This window comes from Rhopalosiphum padi, chromosome 4, assembly GCF_020882245.1.
Source record: "Rhopalosiphum padi isolate XX-2018 chromosome 4, ASM2088224v1, whole genome shotgun sequence".
In the NCBI taxonomy this organism is placed as follows: Eukaryota; Metazoa; Arthropoda; class Insecta; order Hemiptera; family Aphididae; genus Rhopalosiphum; species Rhopalosiphum padi.
This window is the reverse complement of record NC_083600.1, coordinates 20,294,861-20,313,381: the sequence shown is the minus strand read 5'-3', so window position 1 is coordinate 20,313,381 and position 18,521 is coordinate 20,294,861. Positions and strand designations below refer to the sequence as shown.

The following is an 18,521-nucleotide window of genomic DNA, read 5'->3' as shown; positions in this document are numbered from 1 at the left end:
GCGTATATGTATACATATTTATTGTTACAATATACAATTATTATACATGATACATCAATACATCATTATCGCATCCCCTCGAGCCTCGGCTGACTTTTTGTCACGATATTATTATAATATTAATGTATTATACCGATTATTAATAACCCGTGTATTTTATCTCCCTAAAATAGGTTAAAGTCACCATAAAACAATCGAACAATGCAGAAGACAAGTACATCAGGACCTTGCAGAAGGGTGACTTTTTCGGCGAAAAAGCGTTACAAGGGTACGTACCGTTATGCATATACCTAGACACGCCACCGCTTACCGGCGAATAATAAGAGAACACCTATTTTATTGACATGGCGGCGGCGGCGGCGGATATGTCGTCGTATATTACATATTATAACGTTGTAGTTAATTTGTTGACAACGACGATGATGATATTTATCGAACAATATTTTTACAGCGATGACTTGCGTACTGCGAACATAATCGCGTGCGACCCCGATGGCGTGTCGTGTTTGGTCATAGACCGGGAGACGTTCAACCAACTGATTGCCGGACTAGACGAGATACGCACCAGATACAAAGACGACGATGTCTCGGAACGAATGAGGTAATAACGGTTATCATAATCATATTATTATATTTTGACTATCGCTCCGCCACCTCATCATCGTATCTAGATTCTAGGTTATTGTTTTTCGGCTTACGAACAATACGAATACATTATATTATTATATGGTCATATGGATATCGATAATAATTGTTGTATTGTAAAAAGACATTTATACATTATTATATATATATAGGTACAAGTCATTGAAACATTATGTTATTAATTATTATTATTAACGGTGGTTAGGATAATGTCTTCCAAAATACATTGTACCTACCAATCATTTTTAAATATTTAATACATGCGTTTACCTAATGTTCATCATTTTCACTTACATGCACTTGTCCTAGGCTCTCGGTAAGCTCAATAGTAAAATATGATTACGTGTAGTTGGTATTTTCTTCACATTTTGTCGTGAAAGTACATCGAGTGCGAATATAACGTACCTGAAAAACACCATAGAATATTATTATGCATGTTGCATGACATATATTTCTTCGTTATATTAAATAGTTTTACAAAATCTGTACGATTTAATTTTTCACATATATATAATATTATAATAAGTTATACATATTTGTAGATAGTGCTACCATGTAAATGCATTTTTTGTATCTTTATAATCTTATATTGTGAAATGTTAATAGCTCTACAAACAAGGAGTTCCAGAACCTAAAACTTTCAGACCTACAAGTCTTGGCCACTTTGGGTGTGGGCGGTTTCGGTCGCGTAGAACTTGTCCAAGTAAACAGCGATACATCCAGATCGTTTGCCCTAAAACAAATGAAAAAGAGTCAAGTGAGCAGTGCAATAATTATATATTCACACACATAATTTCTTAATTTATCAATTTTTGAACTGCAGTATTTATAATATAAATGACATGTATATATATTTATAGATTGTCGAGACGAGACAACAACAGCACATCATGTCAGAAAAAGAGATCATGGGTGAGGCCAACTGTGAATTCATTGTTAAGCTGTTCAAGACGTTCAAAGACCAAAAATATTTGTATATGCTCATGGAATCTTGTCTTGGTGGAGAATTATGGACTATACTGAGGTACTTAGTAAATTATTGTTTCATATACCTAAATTTAATATCTGAAAATTAAAATTGTTATTATCCTGAAACTAAATCAAATTACATTTACTTACCAAGCATTAAGTAATAAATTATCTTGTTACCTCTATTAGTATACAATCATATAAATAATATTTGTTGATTAATAAAAATATTGAAACTTGTATGATATTTTACTGTCTTAGGATTGTAAAAATGTTATGTTTACTTAATTATGGTTATCACTTTATTTACTTAATATAACTATAATTACAGAGACAAAGGACATTTTGATGATTCTACCACACGTTTCTATACCGGATGTGTTGTTGAAGCATTTGACTACTTACATTCTCGCAACATAATCTATAGAGATCTGAAACCTGAAAATCTACTTTTGGATATCACTGGTTATGTGAAATTGGTCGATTTTGGATTTGCTAAAAAACTACATGTTAGTATAAATTAAACAATGCAATATTTTTGAAATCAATATTAAATATTTTTTAAATATATTTTCAGAATGGAAGAAAAACTTGGACATTCTGTGGAACACCAGAATATGTTGCTCCTGAAGTGATTCTCAACAGAGGTCATGATATAAGTGCTGATTACTGGTCCTTAGGAGTGCTTATGTTTGAACTACTTACCGGTATGTATTTTAATGTTTTTCAATAACAAAAAATTAATAAGATAAATGATGATTATTTTTATTTCTTAAGAAGATGTGTAAGACAAAGCAATATAACATCTATGCGCCAGATTCTTACTACAGTTTATTTATACTATTTATAGTTAAATTAATTAAAGAAAATTTACATATTATCAAATTTGGAGAGAAGAATTTAAACTGCTTGATCAAAGAGTTTTTATTTGTATTTTTATTTTATAATAAATTACAAATACTTAAACAATTTGAAATTCATATAATTCGTTTGGAACGTTTATAAAAAATGCTTTGCTAGAGCACTGATTATATTATCTTCTAATAATTTGATAATATGTAAAGTCTAAATCTAATATTAACTATGAATAAACTGTAGTATGAATCCAGTACACAGATTGTTATGTTACGTATGAGTGTATAAGACATAACATGCAAGTACTACATTCTCTTAATATAAAATTTGTTAAAAACTAATAATTTTGAAAATATTTAAAAAGAATGATACAAATATGTATTCAATTTATATATATATATATATATATATATAAATAATTAACTATATATTCGCTTGTTAATTTGTATTACAATTATTAAATTTAATTGTATTTAATCACATTTAGTCAACAAAAATCAATATTTAATATTCAACTATAAAATTTTAAAATTGTATACTCTTTATCACCTAATATACATAAGTATTTATTTGAATTTTTTTTTTTTATAGGTACACCACCATTCACTGGAGCAGATCCAATGAAAACTTATAATATAATTCTAAAAGGCATAGATGCAATAGAATTCCCAAGGAATATTACAAGAAATGCTAGAGTTTTAATCAAGAAATTATGCAGGTATGCCCTGATTGTCATAATTTTTAATTAATAAGAGCAGAAAATAAGTTTTTAATTGTGTTCTCATACATAGTAATAGATTTATTAATTATTATTAATTATTGGTATGCATTTATTGCACACATTTCTTTGATTCAATGGGATACATATTTATTTAATTTTCTTAAAAGAAAATATTATTCTATTTAAACTATCGTCATATTACATACTTCCAGAATGTGGTGTTACTTTGAATAAATGTTTTTTTTTTTGATAACACATTGAAAAAAACCTTTTTCTTTTTGTTAATTTTTCACAAAATTCTTTGTATATGTTCAATAGTAATCCTCTGTATTAGATTTGATAAATTAAAAAGAAAATATTTTATTATTTATTATAAGAAACATCTTAAAAAATATTCTGTTTAGTAGCCAAACCTATCTTTTAATTTTTTTAATTTATTTTACCATAATTCTTATACGCTCATAATAAATGTATGTCCAAAATTATAACAATGAAGAATAAGTTTTGACAGCTATAGTAATAATATATACTGTATACATACAATATAAGCAGTTGCCAGTTTTCATTGCGTATGAGTAATATTATTTCCTAAAATTTAACACCAGAATATTATTCAAATTAAGCTATAATTGAATTTTTTATGACAGTAATAAAGTTTCCTTTTATGAAATTTAATTAATAATTTAAATAATGATGAGTAAATTAATTACTAATTAGTAACTTAAATTTATCTTTTCTGAAATCTACATACACCTTTATTCTGTGCCACAAAAAACTCAACTTGCTTGCTAATACAAGATTGGCCTTTCCAAATTTCCTCACAAAATAAGTGAATACAGCTTACCAAAGTGTTTTGATGGCCTTAAATCAGCCAACCGAAGTATTCCAGCTGCATGTGACGAATCTCAACTGAAAGAGCTCGTGCTGGATTTGTGGTGAAAATGCACAAGAAAAAACGATTTCTGATTTCCATCTAGTTGTATTTTTATGTGGCGTAAAGGATTCATTTAAAAAATAATTAAGACTTTATTTAGGCTGACCTAATCAATCAAACATGTGTTTATTTTAATTAATGGTTTGAAATTCAAAATAAATTAACTCTTTTTGACAATTTTCTGTTTCAGAGATAATCCAGCTGAACGATTAACCGAAGTACAAAAACATAAGTAAGAAGATACATATTTTTTTATATACATTATGATAGTGAAATCCTAACTAAATATTGATTGTGTTCTAGGTGGTTTGATGGTTTCAATTGGGAAGGACTACGTAATCGAACCCTCACTCCTCCTATCTTGCCAAAGGTGCGCAGTGCTATAGACACAAGCAATTTTGACAATTATCCGCCTGACGCAGACAGCCCACCACCAGATGATAATTCAGGATGGGATGTGAATTTCTAATTTTGTAAAAGAAAACAATGATTATTGTTTGTACGCGTCATTAATTTTACTCTATGGTTTTAAATTACCCATGTTTTACATTCTAGTTATGTCTTACAAATTAATTTAGTCTTGTTAATTATTCAGTGTACTACCATATGGAAACAATAAGTGTTAGATTATTTGATATATATTTCAACTTTTGTTAACCATACCATTTAAATTTTGTTTTTATATAAATAAAATATTTGTTATATCCCCCCTCCCCCTCTAGTAGGTATCAATAAATATCTACATTTACGAATTTAATATTTAATAAGTGCCTTTAAATTTTGTGAACACATATTATTATGGCAAAATATACAACTGTCATTTATTAATTTATTATAGTTAAGATTGTGCGAGTTTTATTTTTTTTTCCAATTAAGTAAAAGTTAATGTTGGTTATTACTTTTCTTCTTGTATAGTTTGATTATTGATTTATGTGTTTTAGTATTTATAAATAATTTTTTCTATGGAAAAGTTGTCCAGATTAAAAACTATACATTAAATTATGTTATAACATAGTAAGATCACAATAACTATGAATTATTTTTAAATGATTGTTATTATTGTTGCTCTCTGAATAGTCCTTATCCAGTGAGTCCCTTGATTTTATAAATATATTCTTATATATTTTTTGATTAATAAAAATTATTTCACACATTGGACTTAAATAATGTTTATAAGGTATAAAATTGTAAAATCAATCAAATCATAATGCTCATTTATCATAGTATTATTTTATATTCAAATGAAAAATATCATTATATAATATATTTTTACAGTTTTTACATAATATTACTGTATTATGGTTATAGTTTTGTTTTATAAATTAAAGTACTAGACCAATGTTTCCCTGCCTATAGATCACAAAATATTTTTGATAGCTCACAGTTCATGAGTTAATAACAAAGAAAATAAAAATCAATTTAAATTTACGAATAATCTTTATATTTAAAAAAATTAAGTATTCATTATTCAATATTGCATTTAATTAAAACTTAATGATAATATAAAATTATTTTTACTAAAAATAATTATAATATTATTTTATAGTATATTATGGCATACTTGACTTTTTTTCTGGTCTAATGTCTAATTCTGGTGTTAATGGTTGTAAGTCTACACTCTACCTCCTACCCAACAAAGAGTAAATGCATTGGTTGTTATAACCGTTAATTATAAAATATAATCAATACTTTAACAAATAGGTTGGGAAACACTATATTAAACGATGTAAATTATTTAATATTTATTATCTAAAAGCTGATAAGTTATCTTAAATTTTTTTCTAAAAACCAATCAGTGTAAAAACAAATAATAATTTGACATTAATACTATAGTTTATAATAAATAATAATACAGATTTAGTTTCTTGTTTTTAATTCAACAAGAATTTCCAACTGATAAAAATTTAAATTAGTATGATAATTATATAATATTATCCAATTAAACTTAGTAAGACATTTACATGCATAGCCTTTAAAGATTTTCTAAGATGTAAGCCAATAGGCAATGACCAATTGCTTAAATATGGATAAGTAAAACAATTGGATGTAATACTACCATGGTTCCTGTCTTAGGACTCGGTTATGTTTCAATATAAAGAAAAATGGAAACATAAATTTAAATATTATAGCATAGATAATAATGAAATTGCTGATCTTACCATTTTACCAAGTTATATTAATATTATTATGATTGTTTATATTGATTTTGTTATTATAATATTATTGAGGGTTAGAACTTGGTATATTTGAATATTAATTTTTATCAACATAATTTGAGATTTGATTATACAAATTAAAAATGCATTTAATGTAGTCTAGAATTAAAATTTATGATTCTATTTAGTGTAGTTTTTTATATCAAAAAATCTTCATATATTTTTTATTTAAAAACTACATTTTTTACACATTGTTTTTTTATCAAAAACATACATTAATATTAATATTTAATAAAGTATTAAAGCCAACACAAAATAATATGAACTGTATATAATAATAATAAGGATCACAAATTGTTCATTTTACTTTAAAATATTATAATAATGTTTAATTTAAAATTTTATACATTATTATAAAAACCTATAGGCTATAATACTTAAAAAATATCAATTTTATATTTTATCATTTGTCGATAATAAATTATTACATCCCAAACTATGTGCAGAATTGATATCTGTACCTTTATATTATTTTCCAATTGGCAATTAGTATGTATATAGTATATAATCTATATTTTATCATACCAAGGTCTTATATTAAACAACAAATTATTTTTATTTTGTTGTAAAATTTATAAAACATATTTTCATGGTTTTAATTCATTTTATTATGTACTGTTTAACTGTTATGATAAAAACAATAAATCAGTATACATTTTAGTAATTTAAATTACATTTATTTAAAGTACTTAAAAAAAATTTACATAATCTCTGATCTGATATCTTTGTATTTGTTAAATTGATTTGTAATCACTTATTACTTAAAAAATAAGATTTTGCACTTGTTAAGCAATATTTTATATCAAGCAATAATATCATTGACATATAAAAAATTTGTTCTTCTTTCATTCTTATAATAATAATATAAAAATAAGTACTTAATATCAACTCTACATTTGGAGGACATAATATATAGATGAGCTTTAAACTATCTTAAATATTAAAATACATATATATATATAACAGGTACCAAATCAAGAATAACAAATGGAAGATGCAGCAATCAAAAAATATTTAAAATTAAAAAAAAAAAAAATGATTTCAACATTTCTAAAAACTGTAATTTATTTCTATTATTTGTAATATTGTTAGTACAATAATAGATAGGTAGAGGTACCTATCTACGATATGTAAATTTTGGTTTTATTTTTACGTCCATACACCAATCGATTTGCCATCATAAAAAATTATATTCGTTAGAAAAGAAGAGGGGACAAAGGATACCTATGCCAATTGTCAATAATTACGCCACACCGTTCTTATAAACAGATAAATAAATAATATAATAAGTTGGTACTCGTAATTAAATTATAGGTCTCTATAATGTCTAATGCATCGACGTTTTATCATAATGATAGAGGTACTTTCTATATGCAATTATAGTAATTATACAGATATAGATATTAATATGATATAGGTATGTATTTTAATGTAATGTAGGACGTATGGGTTCGTAGGTATTATAATATAGTAGATTGTGTTAATGCAAATTGCACATCAAGTGCGGTAGCTTATAAGTAATAATCTAACGTTATTAGTTTTTTACTTTAAAAAGCATCTTTATCTTTTATTGTGATGATTGTAAAAACGTGAGTGATTTCAGGTACCTAGTGGGCTCAAACCGTCACTTTCGTTTCACTTTGTGATTGATGAATGTAAATGTCGGTATATGCCTGTACCTTGCCACCTTGGTACTTGACATAATAACATAAGTAGGTATTATAGACCTATAATGAATATTTTATGTTCAGCCAAACGGCAAACGCCTGCAGTATTTCAATTTGTACGGTTTTCAGACTATCATTTCTAAAGTTTGAACACAAAGTGTCAAGGCGACGCACTATTTTACGTGCTTATTTTTAAATATAAATATACCAATTTAAACAACATGCAGTCATAACAAATAACAATGCGAATAAATAGTTGTGTAGTATTGTAGTCCATAGGAATAATTAAAAAAAATTACAATACTTCTACATAGGTTTACAAATTGTAATATTGTATAATTCATTCACTAATAGGTTTTCGGAATTAATAACTAATTTTTGGACGAGAAAAATAATACTTTAAAAGTTTAAAATTGTTTGAACGAAATAAGCAGAAAAAAATCTACCAACTGAGTACCTATAATGAATATTGTAGAAAAAGTTAAATATCTATACCTAAAATAATAATGATTAATGACTGAATGTAATAATATTATTGTACTCTAAAAATATAAATTATTTAGTAATAATTAGATATTTGTTCCAAAACTAATGTAGATACATATAACATATGCATAACGCAAATAGACCTCTATACGTGGAGTGCTAAAACTATTGACAGTTTACCAATTGATGGCATTTCACTAAAGTAATAATCGTTAGATATAAAAAAACAAGGGGTGCTAAATTTGAACTTGGGGGGGGTGCTAAAGACCTTTTTCACCTCCCAAGTTGCGTCATTGTACCGTCTGTACCTATGCTATATTTTTATATATTTGAATACATATAGAGGACATAATATTTACGATATCCTTATATATACCTATATATACTATATAAAAGAACGGGCCTTTTTTAAGTTCTAATTTTGTGACGACACTATTTAACATTTTACAATTTTTTTTCATATGAGTGTCATAATATGTGAAACGATATCGCTTAACTTCTAAACCTCTTAAATGGATTTATTATGTAAATTGGGCGGGTGAATGATTAGGACAAAAATTTTAGATTTCGTTTCACAAATAAGTTTGAGTTCGGCGTCATTGTAATTAATAATAAAAATAAAAATTGTATTTATTGAAGTCCAGGTGTGGCAAATGCCCCGTCTTGCCTCCTCTCTGGAAACTCATGTTATTATGTTAACAATTAAAACCCAATACCCAAATTGTATTGACACAATATATGACATAGGTATCTATTATATACGTTCAAAGGAACTATACTCCGCAGACTACTCTACAGTATTACAGATTTTTAATAGCCTATATAGGTTTTAAAATTTACGCAATCGCATATAACATTTATTATATTATGTTAGTCTAACAGTCTAACCCAATAATCTGCAATACTTCCATACTCAGTTTTAATTTTACTGTATATTATCTAACATAAATATATTTTTGGGCTAAATAGGTACAAATTTTTTTTTCAGACCGATTTTCGCGAGTTCGATTTTTGTATGATAGCTACTATATATATAGATAGGTATACCTATATGTTTTCATTACACACCATCGTAGTTACGCACGTTACACGATTTTACAAAAATTAAAATTGAAGATCTCTATATTTAAAAAAAAAAAATTATAGTCCATTTTGTTCCCTCTCAAAAACATATTTATGATTTATACAAAGATTTTCTTTGTAAAGGAATAATATTAAATTATAGCGTGCTATATATAATATATAATATTATATCATTTATATCAGTATGGATACGAAAATCATGCGGTATTCAGTATACCTATATATAAATAATACAATAAATGTTATTGTTAATACAATGGTATATAAATAATTATAAAACAAATTCGTTGTTCAAGTAGTTGAATAAAATGATAGGTAACCAACCCTTTATAGTAGTTATAGTACATTGTTATTTGTAACAAAATACCGATAAATGTTGTTCAATTTTTACACTACTATATATATACTTGAAAGTTGAAAATATCAGCTGTTTTCGCACGATGTTTTTTCTTTTTGACCCACGCGAATTACACAATAAACATATATGTACGCGCGCATAGCAAATTTGCGTTCCGCAGAATCAACTTGATCCTCGATCTATATTATCAAACTTAAAATAAAGCTCATTATCGACATTATCTGTGTTCTTACGTTATTATATATTTTACTATACAATATTTCAATGTTTATGAGAGTTATGACTTTAAATTTTAATTCACTTTATAAGCCAGTGGCGGTTTATCCCAAAAACGGGCATGTGTGCAAAACTATAAAAAAAAGGCCCCCTTCTACATTTTTTTATTATAATATAGATATACACAAATTTATATTTTATAACAATGATACACTGATATCAGATTGAGAAAATGAGAACCATTTGAAATTGAAAACAATTTTTTTACTTTTTCGTACATATAACTGTATATTATATTTAATTTTTTTTTTTTGTGGAACGTTGAGCAATAATGGGCTCCCCTGCAAGCCGAGGGCTTGTGGCATTTGCACACATCGCACACAAGTATATGACACGCTACTGTAATATAAGCATGTAAAATGTTAAAATTTAAAATTAATCATCACATCTTGTCTCAAAATTTTATTTTTTATTAACTATAGTTTATATAGGTTTTTTCCTTGGCAAAACACATCCTTTGGAAAAATCTACTATCTATAATAATAATATCGTATTTTTACTTCAATTAGGTAATTCCTTGTTGCGGTCTTCTGTATTAATATATCGACCCGTCGGCCGTCCAACTCAAATGGGTTGTTGCCTGAACAACGCTTTGGCCCTAATATGTTATACACTTTACACCGAACTATTTGCATAATACTACTGTATGTAGACATGTAGTTAAACGCAGTAACGCGCCAAAGGTATTTTGAGGCAACAGCGCCTCAACAAGTATATAATAACTACATGGGCTATGTCTATATGTGGTGGGTGTTCGATGAATGTTAAAAATGCAAAAAATGAAACGAAAAATAATGAAATCGACAATATTGTATAATCATTGCAATTAAACATTACTCAAAGGACATGAAAATTCTGCATATTTTGGGTAGGTCGGGGTCCTTATAATCTTTTGTTTAGTCTCAAGTTTTATAATTGGTTAAATCTCAAATACGTATATCGAATCGAACTATTATTGGCTCGCCGCGCGCACCCTTAACCCAGATCGATCGAAACATATACGACGACAATTAATAGATTATTGAAAATCTCGTCACGCCTTGGATTCGATCGAGTACAGTTCCGAGTGTTCCGAGAATAGAGTAGGTATATTTTGAGTATTTCTGATGTCGCTTGTACTTGACCGCGGCGCGGACTGTCGACAATCGACATCGATAATAATAATAATAATAACAACAGTATTACAATAATAACATCGGCACTTTGGCATTGCGGACGTGGTGCCGCCGGTGCCGGTCGTCGAGTCAGCAAAATGGCCGCCGTGCCGGCTCGAAACTGGCCGCGCACGGTTTGATGGGTTATATAGTTATATTATTCTCGATTGCCGCTCGCCCGGGTTCCCTTCCAACGGGGCAGCAACGGCCGGTCGATAGCGAACGCGGACACAGGTGTACTCGCTACACGGCGCCGGTTACCCGTTGTCTGTGACGTCACAACGACCGCAGTCGACCGTGTGCGTTCGTGACGCGATGCGCGCCGGCCGACGGAAACGGGAATGCGACGCGTCATCAGCGCAGCCGCACACCGACCTACCGTGAAGCGCCGATCGAGCCGACTCGCCGTCGTCGTTCAGTGATTCGAGTCATTTACGGTGCACACCCTGTCAAGACAACACATCCGCTGTCGTCTTATCCACTTGCTCCAGGTAAGATTTTGATTAAAAATAATTTGTGTCGTCTTTTCTGCCGTCCGTAGAACGCCGTCGTCGTCGTTTCCCTCATCGTCCGTCGCCGTTTCGTGACGATATCTCTATTATTCGCTTCGTCCCGTTGGCGATTTCGCGTTGTTGTTAGGTTAGTTACGTTCGCTTTAAAACGCATAATCTTATGATATTATGTTGTCTATCTGGTTTATCGTCTGTCGGCGACGGATCTCGTCTTCCGAACGCGGTCCTCCGCCATTGTCGGTCGCGACGACCGCGCCAGCAGCGCAACAACACTTTTTAATCGTCGAATTACTGTTTACAGGCGTTCGCGATTTTTTACCTTTTTTTTTTTTATGAAAAACGTCGAATTTTCGTATTATATAATAACATATCCGCCCGTCTATCCGCTGACTAAACTCCGATCAATACTCTGACCTTGGTCGACCTTCACATTGAATCGACTTTGGCGTTTGACGCCCGTTTATCCTCCGTATGAACTTTGTCTCCCGTTTAACCCACAGTTGAGTAGTGTTATCGTTGTGTGCAACTTTTTTAGTCGTCTGCCCTTCAACATTTTGATTGCTCTTACAAATGTCTGTGTCTATTTCGGGCTTAATTAATTCACCGGGTGACCTATTATCCTACATACAACCTACACGAAAACGAAAAAAATTGTATTATGTTTGATTAGTTTAACTTAATTTTTCTAAGTTTCACATTGACAATTGCAATTAGGTACAAGATTTTAAAAAATAAAAATTTGATATATGTACCTAATATTAGACTCGGATCAAAGTCACTTTGATACAGTCATGTACTATTTGCTGGTTTATCAAAATTATAATTTCTGGAATACACAATACAAGAAACGAGATATACCTATTTTATCAATACATCCCAATTTCTCGCTTGAAAAACTTAATTGTTGCTTATTACACTTCTATGCTTGAACCTTGTTTTTATATTTGCTCACTAATGAAAAGCCACTTAATAGAATTATTTTGTATCTATCAATATATGAATAAATACCAAATAGTAGAAATATTGAGCTGTTGTGAAATAATTTTATATTTAAAAATCAATTCAAGGTAGTTTAAGTTCTTTGGCTATTATATATACATAATAAAAATCATAACAGCCTACAAATATTTCTATAGTTGAACATGTTTATTTGGTTACAATGCCAAATAATGTAATGACCTTTTTCTAACCTACATCAGTAAATAATTTTAAAATTGATTCAATTGCATTATCCCTACCTACAATTCCAATATTTTTAAAAAACTTTTTATAACTATAGTTAGCGAATGGTTATATAAATGTGTCATAATATACAATTTTTTGGAATAATTGTATACAAATTATTTTTATGCCTAAAATTTTGGTAAGCCAAGGAACTAGGATTTAAAAATGCTTTAAAAAAATTTGGCTGTCCATAACTTGTCTATAATAGTTAGGTACTATTTTTAGTTTTTTTAAAATTAATCTTCAGAACACTAATCTAAAAATAAATAAGAAAAAGTAAGATTTGGATGTTATGTATGTGAAAAGCTAATCTACTATATTTTTAATTTATAGATAATCTACCCAGGTTCAAGTTGATACTTTTGACTTAAGAATTTACATCTTTAAGTTTCAAACCAAATAAAATAAATGTTGTTTGTGATTTAAATGTTTATGAACCTGGAAATCATTTTCTTTTTTTATTATTTCCCTTGTGCAATTCTTCGCCCAATAAAATGACTCTTTTTAGGTGATTCAAATATTTTTTATTTGTTATACTCAGATGGCACAACATTCCTTTTAAACCTTTATAGCTGTGTTCTTATGAACTTTGTTACCCATAGAATATATCCTCTTTTATAGGATTTTTTAAGACTTATTTAATCATTTACTGACATTGTGAACATTGTCTGCCCTTGACCCATCGGCCACCGTGTTACATAGGTTGTTACTTCATTTTTGCTTAGCATTCTATCTGACTTTAAATAGCCTATAACCTTTCTCAAGCATTGAGCTATCAAATGCAAAAAGAATTTTACAAATCTTAACTGGTAGTCAGAGATTAGCGTGATTATATTAGTATATAGATATAGATAACATTGTTATATTAATTGTCTACTATTATTATCATTTTAGCAAATACTACAATAAAAAACCAAATATGTCTAACATTGGTATCAACGGATTTGGCCGTATTGGCCGATTGGTTTTAAGAGCTTCGTTGGAAAAGGGCGCCAAAGTTGTAGCCATCAACGATCCATTCATTGGTATTGAATATATGGTATACTTGTTCAAATACGATTCTACTCATGGACGTTTCAAGGGCGAAGTTTCTGTTGATGGAGATGTTCTTATCGTCAATGGTGAATATTTTACAGTTAATAATTTAATATGTATTGATAAAAATGTTTTATTTTTAATTATTATATTTCTAAATTATTAGGAAACAAAATCAAGGTGTTCTCTGAACGCGACCCAAAAGCCATCCAATGGGGATCTGCTGGTGCTGAATACGTAGTAGAATCCACTGGTGTGTTTACCACCATTGAAAAAGCATCTGCTCATTTGGAAGGTGGTGCCAAGAAAGTCGTCATCTCTGCACCAAGTGCTGATGCACCAATGTTTGTTGTTGGCGTTAACTTGGATGCATACAATCCATCATTCAAAGTTGTATCTAATGCTTCATGCACAACTAACTGCTTGGCTCCATTAGCCAAGGTTATTCATGACAACTTTGGAATTATTGAGGGTCTTATGACTACTGTTCACGCTACCACCGCCACTCAAAAAACTGTTGATGGACCGTCTGGAAAAGTTAGTTTTTAAAAATTGCACCTTTTTTCTATATAATATATTATGTGTATGTAATTTAAACAAAAAAATTAATTTTCATAGTTGTGGAGAGATGGTAGAGGTGCTGCCCAAAACATCATTCCAGCATCTACTGGAGCAGCTAAAGCTGTTAGTAAAGTCATCCCAGAACTTAATGGAAAATTAACTGGAATGGCTTTCAGAGTACCAGTTGCCAATGTTTCTGTTGTTGACTTGACTGTAAGGTAAGTTATCAAAAGTATTATTTGTTTTAGTTTTACTAGACCATTTTCATTTCTGCAATTAATTTTCAAATTATAACTTAAACAATACATTTTATATTTGTATTGGTATTATATAAAACTACTGAAGCTGATGAATATTTTTGTGTATTGAAAAATTATTCATAAGTATGTAATTCCTTACAGCTCATGTATTTGTTATTAAAGTAAAAACTTACCATTAAAAAAAAAAAAAAAACATTAATATTTATTTTGTTATGTATTAGACTTGCAAAACCAGCATCCTACCAAGATATCAAAGATAAGGTCAAGGAAGCAGCAGAAGGACCATTGAAGGGAATTTTGGGTTATACCGAAGATGAAGTTGTGTCTTCTGACTTCATTGGTGATACCCACTCATCGATCTTTGACGCTAAGGCGGGAATTTCATTGAACGATCAATTTGTCAAACTTATCTCATGGTAATGAATCTCAATTAAAAAAAAAACTGATCATGTACTAATTTATTAATTATTTATTTTTAGGTACGACAATGAATATGGTTACTCCAACCGTGTTGTGGACTTAATCAAGTACATGCAATCCAAGGATTAAACCATTATTTCAAGCTACTACTAATAGTTGCGATAAGTAACTACACATTTGTGTTTTAGAATAAAACTATGCCTTTTTGTTCCCCATCCTCAATATGTTTGTTTACTGTGAAATTTTGAATAGAAATACTCATTTTTTTTTTTTTTTAATAGAAAATTTATTTTGTTTATGTAAAAATCCTAAATTTAAAAAAAACAATATATATCTACCTCGATATAAAAATAATAAATAAAACAATGAATTTTAGAAGACAATAAAATTATTATCGAAATCTTAATACTATTATCGCTTAATTAAAATATAACAACGTCAAAATTAATGTGCATACAAGGTAAATGTTTGAAAAATGTGTATAAGATTGGTTCTGTACTTGTTCACTCTTGTAAAAACCAATTTTTGTTGCATATGCTATTGCATGAGCAATATAATTTTGTTCGTGAATAGAATGAAACAAATGTCCCATTGGTCCTATAACACAAAATTGAATAAGGAATTGACAAATTAATTTTCTATTAAATATTTACCTTTTGCATATACTGCTACGTCACTTCCACCATGTACTCCTGTCTCTTCTGGAATACCAACTTGTTGAGAATAATCGTGACTAGATGTACTAGAGACTGTTGGATCCTGTCTGATTACTATAGAACCAACACGTGTGTACACTGGACGTTTAGCGTATCCAATGGAATATGTTAATGTAGTGTACTTAACATAGTCCGATTCTGATGTTCCTGCCACATCAAGAATATTATTTCCTCGCTTTGGATATCCATTAATTGATAATGAGTTAGCATGGTCACTAGTTACAATCACTAGTGTGTCATCTAACATGTTCAACTGTTTTAGCAATTTGAGTGAAGTATTAATAGTCTTATCAAATTCAACAGTTTCATCTAGAGCTAATCTAGCCATACTTAGATGGTGAGCTGCATCAATTAAACCACCTTCTACCTATAATAAAATATAATTACTATTATAATAATTGAAATTCATAAACTAGATTTTCAAGCTTATAAATTAATAAGCAATGGATAATAAACTATAATTTATAGTTTAATTCTTAATTTATTATACTAATGTAATGTTGCTCATAGACTTAACAATATAATCTGTATTAAGCCAACTGTGAAAACATTCAATTTTAATTATATGTATAACTTGCTTATGTAGTTATGTACATAGTTAAAGAAATCTAATACGATAAGTTCCAGTATGTATGAAATATGTAGTCTAGTTGCCAAGAATATTACAATTCTTTTTAGAATTTCATAAGTAGGTATGTTAATATTTATTAGGATAATTAGCAGGATTATAATTATATAGAGCAAATTGATTTGATTTCACATTTTTATTTATTTTAGGAATAATACATACCATCAAAAAGAATCCATTTTCATTTTTTGATATTACTTTTATTGCTGTTTCAGTCATCAATTCTAGTGATGGTGTTTCTAAAAATTTTTTGTTTCTAGTATATTCCATTGGCATCGTTCCATTTGTAAATATTCCTAAATAACAAATAATCATTAGTATCTTCTTATGTTTATTAAAAATAAATCTAACAATAAACATTGAAAATTATTGTTTTAATGAAAAAATAATAATAATTAGTTCGTCAAAAATATGTACTTAGGTATACTTATCTAGGTACGTGTCTACTCGTACAAGTGACACTGTACCCATACTTAAAAGTTAATAATTAACTATTTAATTAGTTTCTGTTACAACAGTCAACAATTGTATAGATAGTTTTAGTACAAGGTACCCGAGTTACTTTTATAAAGAAAATATATTTTGCTTCATCATTACTTATAGCTTATATACAGGGTAATTAGGTTTCTACTTAGAATTACAATGGATAACCAAATAAAATATTAAATTTAAAATAAACATTTATTTTAAGAGGATGCCGCGTCACCGCCACATCGATGATTGCGAATATGTTCATTATGCTAATTTTACTATCTAGACATGTAATAATATATATAAATTAGTTTATATCAGCGTTTCTCAATCTGTAGTAGCCGTGGGTAGGTAGATGAAGAAAATCTTACTTTATAAAAACAATTGTAATTATTATTAGTATTAAATTTTGATAAACAAAAATATAAAAGGTTATCGGGTCAAAAATTATGTGAAAATATTCATAATTGGCAGATGATACTTTGATAAAAAAAAAAACGTGCAACACCACTGGTCTATTTAATATGTATTTATTCATAAAGTTATAACGATATTCAAAATTTGAAAATTTCGTAGTTTACTTAAATAAGTAACTCAGTAGTTGGTACTGAATGCCGGAAGGGATGTTCCAAGAGTAGTGCGGTGGTTGCTACTATCTATTTTTCCTGACGTTACCAATAACCATGCTATTCCTTTTTGTACTTTTTCCGTTTTTTTATCGATATTTCATTTTATACCAATTATGATGATACATAAATAATATGTTTTAAACAAAAAATCCCTAGATTTGTTATCAAATACCACATCCGGGTAGGGCACAGGGTCAACAAAAATAAATGTTAGTTGCACAGAGATAAACTTATGTCACTCGATCGCTACGCTCGTTATGACCAGGTTAGGTACTAAATCTGCGGGTACCTATAATAATTTTATCTTAACAGAATATTATTGAAAAACATCAATCAATCAATCTTAAATGGTTACTACAAATAATAACTTATCTTATTAGTCATTATCTTAATAACTAATTATTTTTTACTAATTGGTGAATAAAACGTGCAAACCGTAATACTCATGTGCAGCGCTAATTATATTAACTGTGACACTGATAATTAAAAAATAAATGAATTTAGGTTATGTAATCAAAACTATCGAACTTCAAATAGCTACAACTTCTAAACGAAACTAATTAGCTGCATTCTACACTAATTTTCGTTTGCATCACAGTTTTCAGTACAAAAATTACGACATTTAAGGTGCTCGGTAAAGTAAAAATATACTAAGAAAATTTTCAACAACTCATATAGGTAAGTACAACTAATAGGTACTT

At 28.7% G+C, this 18,521-nt stretch overlaps 3 protein-coding genes across 6 annotated transcripts in view; 2 read left to right on the top strand and 1 right to left on the bottom strand.

Moving 5' to 3' along the window:
- Positions 1 to 5,282, top strand: part of LOC132929539 (cGMP-dependent protein kinase, isozyme 2 forms cD4/T1/T3A/T3B) — a 159,804-nt gene extending 154,522 nt beyond the window's left edge. For all 4 annotated transcript variants that reach the window (XM_060994941.1, XM_060994940.1, XM_060994942.1 and 1 more), the window contains 9 exons: positions 174 to 268; positions 452 to 601; positions 1,252 to 1,402; positions 1,506 to 1,669; positions 1,946 to 2,123; positions 2,192 to 2,321; positions 3,061 to 3,187; positions 4,315 to 4,356; positions 4,428 to 5,282. In XM_060994941.1, coding sequence (XP_060850924.1) covers positions 174 to 268; positions 452 to 601; positions 1,252 to 1,402; positions 1,506 to 1,669; positions 1,946 to 2,123; positions 2,192 to 2,321; positions 3,061 to 3,187; positions 4,315 to 4,356; positions 4,428 to 4,593 — 1,203 coding nt within the window. In that variant the 3' untranslated portion in view covers positions 4,594 to 5,282. The remainder of the gene's footprint in view (positions 1 to 173; positions 269 to 451; positions 602 to 1,251; positions 1,403 to 1,505; positions 1,670 to 1,945; positions 2,124 to 2,191; positions 2,322 to 3,060; positions 3,188 to 4,314; positions 4,357 to 4,427) is intronic.
- Positions 5,283 to 11,696: 6,414 nt separating this feature from the next.
- Positions 11,697 to 15,782, top strand: LOC132928280 (glyceraldehyde-3-phosphate dehydrogenase). The gene is made up of 6 exons (XM_060992844.1): positions 11,697 to 11,855; positions 13,995 to 14,221; positions 14,302 to 14,672; positions 14,754 to 14,914; positions 15,178 to 15,372; positions 15,436 to 15,782. Exons 2-6 carry the CDS (start codon positions 14,020 to 14,022, stop codon positions 15,503 to 15,505), a joined length of 999 nt encoding a protein of 332 aa, XP_060848827.1. The 5' UTR covers positions 11,697 to 11,855; positions 13,995 to 14,019; the 3' UTR covers positions 15,506 to 15,782.
- The window catches only part of LOC132928279 (alkaline phosphatase-like), a 26,292-nt gene continuing 23,408 nt past the window's right edge, over positions 15,638 to 18,521 (bottom strand). Inside the window, exons 6-8 of the mRNA XM_060992843.1 lie at positions 16,883 to 17,016; positions 16,030 to 16,459; positions 15,638 to 15,973 (exon numbers count right to left, since the gene is read on the bottom strand). Of these exons, the coding sequence (XP_060848826.1) occupies positions 15,795 to 15,973; positions 16,030 to 16,459; positions 16,883 to 17,016 (743 nt within the window). The 3' untranslated portion in view covers positions 15,638 to 15,794. The remainder of the gene's footprint in view (positions 15,974 to 16,029; positions 16,460 to 16,882; positions 17,017 to 18,521) is intronic.

Bases quoted from the DNA above. Each gene is read 5' to 3' on its own strand.
- LOC132928280 (XM_060992844.1), top strand. From the start codon at position 14,020: ATGTCTAACATTGGTATCAACGGATTTGGCCGTATTGGCCGATTGGTT. The intron at 14,222-14,301 runs GTGAATATTTTA...CTAAATTATTAG, and splicing joins AGATGTTCTTATCGTCAATG to GAAACAAAATCAAGGTGTTC. The intron at 14,673-14,753 runs GTTAGTTTTTAA...TAATTTTCATAG, and splicing joins TTGATGGACCGTCTGGAAAA to TTGTGGAGAGATGGTAGAGG.